Here is a 6704-nt window from a genome sequence, read left to right on the forward strand (position 1 = left end):
TTTTCATACTCGTTCTACAATTTTGACGCTTAAAATAATAACCTATTATTTGTTTGCGGTTTCGTTTTGAAACAACGAAATCTCTCACCGATAAAAATCGGGCTTTGCCAGTGATATATTTCGCACGTTTTTGTAAATAATTCCGAGTGTTTTCGACCACCTAAAAAAAGAAGCTAATATTAAAATTCTGTTTCTCCCCAGTTAACGTTCTTAGAATGGAACGTTGAAATTTAAAATATAAAAATGCGGTTCGTAATACCGAATTCGAAAGGTATTTCCGAGGATATTTTCGGATCACTATTCGGTGCGTTTTAACTTTAAAAAATTCATTTAGCAGTTGCTAAGTTACTAATTGTTCCATCCGTTCATTCCTATAGCATATTTAAAAGTTAGATCAATTTTCTAAAACATTAATTTATCATTGAAATTTTAGTAATGTTTTCAAAGATTTTGTGTTCAATTATTTTGGTAAAAAACTTCATGTGATTCATCAAGACCGCTCCCTGTGGATAGCTGGTTACAAGGCAAAAAGAAGATGCACATGTTCAAACATAGCAATTTGCTAAAAATTTGACAGAAAATTGGCTTTTCGACTCTTCTACCGATCTAAAATATTTAAACTGCCGCAGTGTTACCGCCTGTATCCAAAAGTATGGACGACTTTGATTTTTTAAATGGGGCTTCACTATCACTTCCTCAACATTTTTGTAACATATTTTTCTGCACCCATATATAGCGGTCATCGAGAAATTATTTATTTTCCATATTTTTATATTCCATATATTATTATTATTATTTATTTTCCATATTTTTCGATTGTAACATTGGCGGTCAATTTAAATTCTCGTTGTTGAGTTAGATTATTTAGAAAGCTGTAGAGTAATAATTGCTGGTATGTACAGTCATCATCATTTTGTCCTATTACACAAAATTGGAAAAAAGTACTGTAAAATCTCCGGAAACATCCGATTGCTCCCAAACCCGTGCGGTAATATCCCAGAAATGTCCAAAGGGGCTTCGATCCGTGGGACAAGAAACTCACGTGGTAAAGTGGCGCTTTCCGCACGCTGTCGGTGTATAATTAGGCATATTACAGAAGGGAGTAGAAAATTAGTACATTATGCAACAAGTGCGGTAGACGGCATTTAAAAGTTTACAAACGTGTTGCATACTATACTTTTTTTACGACCGTTAGTTTTTGGGTGAATTTTTGGCAAAATAACATAAATATATTCACTGACAGTACCGTCAGAATTGACAAACTTGAAAATTCAAACACGTGCGGTAATATCCCGGAACTGTCCGAAGGGGCTCAGATCCGTTTTCCATTCAATCCATTTCAATTTTTTTTCACTTTTTAAACCTCGTTAATAAAGATTTCTTTGTCGATGCAATGACTATAGTGAATTTTTACTAGCAACCAAGACACTACAACTTGCGAGCAGTTTCAACTTTCTAAATATTCAATTAAACCAGCAATAGGATCTAAAAAAAATAAATTAGGGTATGTTTCACCGAAAAGTTTGGAAAATATTTCATATCTTGAAAACCGCTAGGTATAGAGAAAAATCATCAGAAAGTAATAGCATTTAAAAAATGAAAATTATTGCTACTTTTTGATGCAAACCGCAACATTGCGATGCTGAAAATTTTATAGATGGAGAAGGGGGAGCCTACCAGCTAACCAAAATTAATTAAAACAAACCAAAGTTTCAGTAAGTTGATAGTTTCGTGCAAATAATATATAGATTGTTTTATTAAATTAAATGTGATTCATTATTCAAAATATTTAACATTTTTAATAAAAACACTTTGTTCGGCATAATAGGGTTGCTCAATTTTTTTAACACAAGTCATTGATCAATATTTTATCCAAGCTCGTACAGGTTTCATCATCATTATTATAATCCCAATAATTGACCTTTTAATGCATCTCTTTAAAAATTATAATATGTAAACTACAAAACCTTATAGGGAATCCCTAGAAAAACTCTGTAAGCTATAAACTAACGAAAACTATTTAAAAAGTTGTTACTATAATAAGATGTTAAGGGAGATGGGTTGACAAACGATTAAAAATAATTCTAAAGATTATAAGTTTTAAGCTTTTATTAATACCCGTTGAATAGCACCCTGCAGGGCTTCATCAAAATCATCCCATTAATGAGTACATGAGAATAATAGAATATTTATTACCACATCGGTGATTAAAAACCAGGCATTATAACGTATCTAATTCATAGAAATTTTCAGAGTAAATACTTGCTTCGATCATACTATAGTAGTGGGGTTTTCAACAAAATAGAGAGAAATGTAATTTTAGTTAGTCGCTGCACAGTTAGCGAAATGTTTCCCTAAAAATTTCAATAGATACTTGTGACTGTTTTCTTTGGTTGGAGTGGAGGCAGGAGAGGAGCTTAAAAAAACACTTTAAAGCAGGAAAGCATTGTGAACACACCCCCGCTTGAGTAAGGGGCTTAAAGAATATTTAACAACTACTAAACATATAGGCAAAACATGTCCATTATTTTTTTCGTTCATATATAAATAAATATTTAAAAATATCACATGTGTTGCTCTCAAGTTCTTGTGGGAACAAAAAAACGAATCAATGTTCATATGGTTTATTGCATTCTAAATTATTGACGTATATCTTAACCGGTATATGATTGGGCACTGAAACTTTTTTCGAAACCATTGCGCTACCGCGTGAATCTCTATGCAGCTCCCGAATGAAACTATTGTATTTGCCTAAATCGATGTCCTTTGAACATTCTTTGGTCGGTTTCAGCTCACTCTCGCTTTTACACATCGGAAGTAGTGTTTTTGGGTGGCTGGTCTGATGGGTGCCACTGTAAACATTATCGTGGCCTGCCTCACTCGAAGTGCTGCAGGTGACTTTTTTATCTGCGTTTATTAGTATCAGCGTGTTGTTTCCGGTTTCGCGTTTAGTATTTTGGTTTATTCTTAGAGACGGTCTTATCTCACGGTCACTCTTGGAGGATTTCAGGCTGGAGGTCGAGAGACTGTGCACAGCCTAAGTCGAAAGAAAAAAGTATTATCTTCAAAGTTGTCGGTCATAATATCAATTGAAATATCTTATCGATTTTTGATTATTAAATTTCCTTTCTTCAAACTTACCAAAGGTCAAATATTTTAAATCGAAGCGCATATTTTAAAAATGTTCTGTGGTATTAAAAAAAATATATACATTTTCACAACTAACGACTAACGAAAGAATGAAGATTGAATTTTTAAGAATTGTTGAATTATTTTAAAATTTTTAAGTAGTCAGACAAAGGCGTTTTACTTTTAATGTTTTTTTAAGCATTTTAGCTAATAATACACTCTTTTGCATGCCACAAAAGAAATCGATCCATACTATCGCAATTTCAAATTTTTAGAAATTCAAACGGAGCAGTAATAAATATTTTATTTGGAAAATTATTAATATATTATTCAATGGGGTGTCCCATTCAAGATGATGATGATTCTACTTCTTCAAAAAAGCATTTTAAATATACGTCATGGTTTGTGTCAATTATTAAATTGACAAAACCATTCTATATCTATTTTTCCATGAACATGAATGAATATCAATGAGCCTGACACCATTTCAAAATTAACAATCTTGGTATCAAATTTTAAAATATGTCGATAAAGCACACAATTATTCAGAGGATTTTACTATTTGAAAAAACCATTTTTATTTAAATTATTATTAATTTTATTAAATTAATCTCAGTATCACCAAGAAACCAGTTTCTACATTACTCGCACTTACCCGCATTTGATCAAAATTTTCAAAATCCAGTTTCCAATCTTGTTTTATATATATCGAATGTTTTCCATCTTCTTTATCGGGTAATTGTATATTGCGTCCGCTCATATTGTGCATCATCTAAAAACAAAAGATATAAATTTTATATTGACAATATATTGTCATATACCTCTTCCATCATGAGACCTGTATATTCACATTTTGGAATTTTTTTGTAAAAATATCGGCACAAAGCGCATACATTTTTAGATAAAAATTACCTTTCCCGCACATGTATCTTGTCAGCGCAATTACTATTACATTTAAAATTAGTGAAATCGAAACTTTTCAAACTTTCCAAGGTATTAAAAAACACTTAGTGTCACTGGGGTTTATCGAAAAACAACCCTTTCGATAGTTACGGTTTGTGGTGATGGACTACAATAAATATTTTGTTTCGAAAGTATTTCTGTCATTAACATAACATAATTTTCAATAAACGTTAAGCTTTTCCAGACCTACAAAAACGTTTCTTTCACCGCCTATCCGGACGTCTTACCTTTTACCATAGAAAATATTGCTGAAATTTAGCGGTATTTGTTATTTGCAAATTAATTTTAACAAATTAATATCTATCGATAGTTGATTTTTAATGAAATTTCTGGTTAATGTTAAGTAATGAAATTGTTTTACTTTTGTTTCCGAACATATCCAATCGTTGGGCAAAAAAAAAAACAATCTGTGGACAATACATTTATTTTTATTCAAAATAATTGTTTTCCTAATTATAAAGGATAAAAAACTTTGAAAGTTTCGTAAATATGGTCAATTTTAGGTACCTGACGAGGAATCAAGAAACATAATTGTAGCAAATGTAGCGGATATTATATGCAAGGTTTCTCACATTTTTACATCCGTTAAAAGTTGTTAGAAAAAAAACCTAACGTTCGGAGTTTTCTCAGAGTATAATCAATATTCTCTATAATTTAAGAATATTTTCTAAGTTCAACGTCTTGAAACATCTAACATAATTTCCAACAATGATTTTACACCATTTTTGTGGGGTAAATGGCAATAATACCTTCAGAAAGAAGACTTGATTTAGCGTATATAGAGTGTTTGCATAATTTTCAAAGCTAAAAAAATCTGCTTTGCTTTGTGTAACGTGGCACTCTGTTATTACTGAACGATCGCATATAGAAATCCAACAGAAGAGCTCAGAATTCCATATTTCTTTCAATGACGAAAACTGCTAACGAACGGTCATATCTTAAGGAAATCCTACATGTTTGGTGTTTTGGTACTTGTATTTCTAAAACTAAGCAAAATAGTAAAAGAATTTAAAGAAACGGTCATTATACTAGTCAAAAGCTGATATTTCAAAAAGTGTTTTTTTTTCAGTAGTTTAGGGGAGGAAGTAACAAATAAATTAATTAAATAAATTGATAATGTCAAGTAGACATTTTCAGAATTTAACGAACGCATATTAGGCCCAATTGAACGCTTAAAAATATGTTGAGAAAATTTTTAAACTGACCTGTTTTAGAGAATCACATTCCTGGACTTTGGACTTCAATTCATTGGCAATACATTCCACATCACCAAATGAATTAAAATAATTGACTTTTTGCTGGTATTCTTGAATGGATCTAAAAATTTCCAATGCAAAGGACCAACATCGATTACGTTAATGTGCGGTTTTACCTTTCCCTATCTTGCAATAACTTTTGATTCTAAAAATAAATAATATATAAATTTAACTTCGTATTCCTTGTTCCAAAACTAAAAACTTCAATAGAATAATATAAAAATTTCTATTAACAAAATTTTATATAAATTTTGTATAATAGGATTTCCTTAATATCTTTCTTTTCTATTTATTATTGAAAGACTAAGTTGAATGATTACCTATGGCAATATCGCTAAAACTGTTTTTTGTTAATCATAAATTGACAATTTCGAAAAGTTGTTGGTACTTATTGAATGTCAATAGCTGCTCATATGGGCCATTAATTTAAAAATGGAGTGTATTATTTCCTCTGTTAATAATTACATACCATTGTATAAATACTTGCAGTATGATCACACAAAACGAACAATAATATTATAATGGGTGTACTAGTAAAAACATATAAAAAACCTATCTAATTAAGTTTTTCGTAATATTAGTTATTATGAGCCCAGAATGTCAAATAAAAGTGGCACATTTACGTTGTAAATTAATTTTGAATTTAAAATAATTACAAATACCATGTACAAAATACAAAAATCACAAACCTCGCACAAACACTGCGCACTAGTCTCCAGCTGCTCTTGAAGGAGTCGGACTCTCTCGGTGGCCTGGTATTCAAGTTCTTGAATAACCTGAACGAGCATTTCATTCTGTTGGGTTAGACTTTCTATCCACTCATGTTGCAATTTAATTTTTTCCTAAAATTTACGAAAGGCTCACTTTTCTTGAGAGAATGCGACAGTTATGAAATTAAGCAATGCTGTAACTTACTTGAAAGCAGTCACCGGATGCTTCGAGATCAATTCTTTGCATTTTTTCTTCGTATAAACGTTTGAACTCTTTATTTATGTGGAGAGAGCTATTTTCTCCACAAATTCCACCGTCGACCACAATCGGACACTTGATGTCGTATGTACTAGATTGAGAAGGGAACATCCTCAGGAAATTAAAAAAAAAATGCAATACAAATAAGTTCGTGACAAATTAACAATATTTAAGTGACATGTCAATCATTGTAAAATTTGGTAGCCTTTGACTGATAGCATACCAGATGGGACAATCAAGAAAGAATATCCAATAAGTATGAGTTTTCCTTAGGTATACAATACTTAAGTCATAAAAAGCGTTGGTTTCAGACAATACGTTTTTATTCTATTCTATTGTGTTGGCTTTTAGAAAACTGACAAATTGTTCAATATCTAGGTTTATGAT

The 6704-nt window shown here is 31.1% G+C and overlaps 1 protein-coding gene across 1 annotated transcript; it reads right to left on the reverse strand.

Moving 5' to 3' along the window:
• Positions 1–2608: 2608 nt before the first annotated feature.
• Positions 2609–6465, reverse strand: LOC132697112 (uncharacterized). The gene is made up of 6 exons (XM_060662404.1): positions 6264–6465; positions 6038–6190; positions 5465–5493; positions 5298–5409; positions 3785–3901; positions 2609–3037 (listed from the first exon to the last, which is right to left on the reverse strand). Exons 1-6 carry the CDS (start codon positions 6426–6428, stop codon positions 2609–2611), a joined length of 1005 nt encoding a protein of 334 aa, XP_060518387.1. The 5' UTR covers positions 6429–6465.
• Between the last annotated feature and the right edge of the window lie 239 nt (positions 6466–6704).

Source organism: Cylas formicarius, unplaced genomic scaffold (assembly GCF_029955315.1).
Source record: "Cylas formicarius isolate icCylForm1 unplaced genomic scaffold, icCylForm1.1 PGA_scaffold_1__22_contigs__length_36826433, whole genome shotgun sequence".
Classification (NCBI taxonomy): Eukaryota; Metazoa; Arthropoda; class Insecta; order Coleoptera; family Brentidae; genus Cylas; species Cylas formicarius.

Excerpts from the sequence above, each read along its gene's own strand:
- LOC132697112 (XM_060662404.1), bottom strand. The coding sequence starts at position 6,428 with ATGTTCCCTTCTCAATCTAGTACATACGACATCAAGTGTCCGATTGTG. Across the intron at positions 5,494-6,037 it reads GTGCGCAGTGTTTGTGCGAG|AATCAAAAGTTATTGCAAGA; the intron begins GTTTGTGATTTT and ends ATTTATTTTTAG. Across the intron at positions 5,410-5,464 it reads TTATTGCAAGATAGGGAAAG|ATCCATTCAAGAATACCAGC; the intron begins GTAAAACCGCAC and ends GGAAATTTTTAG.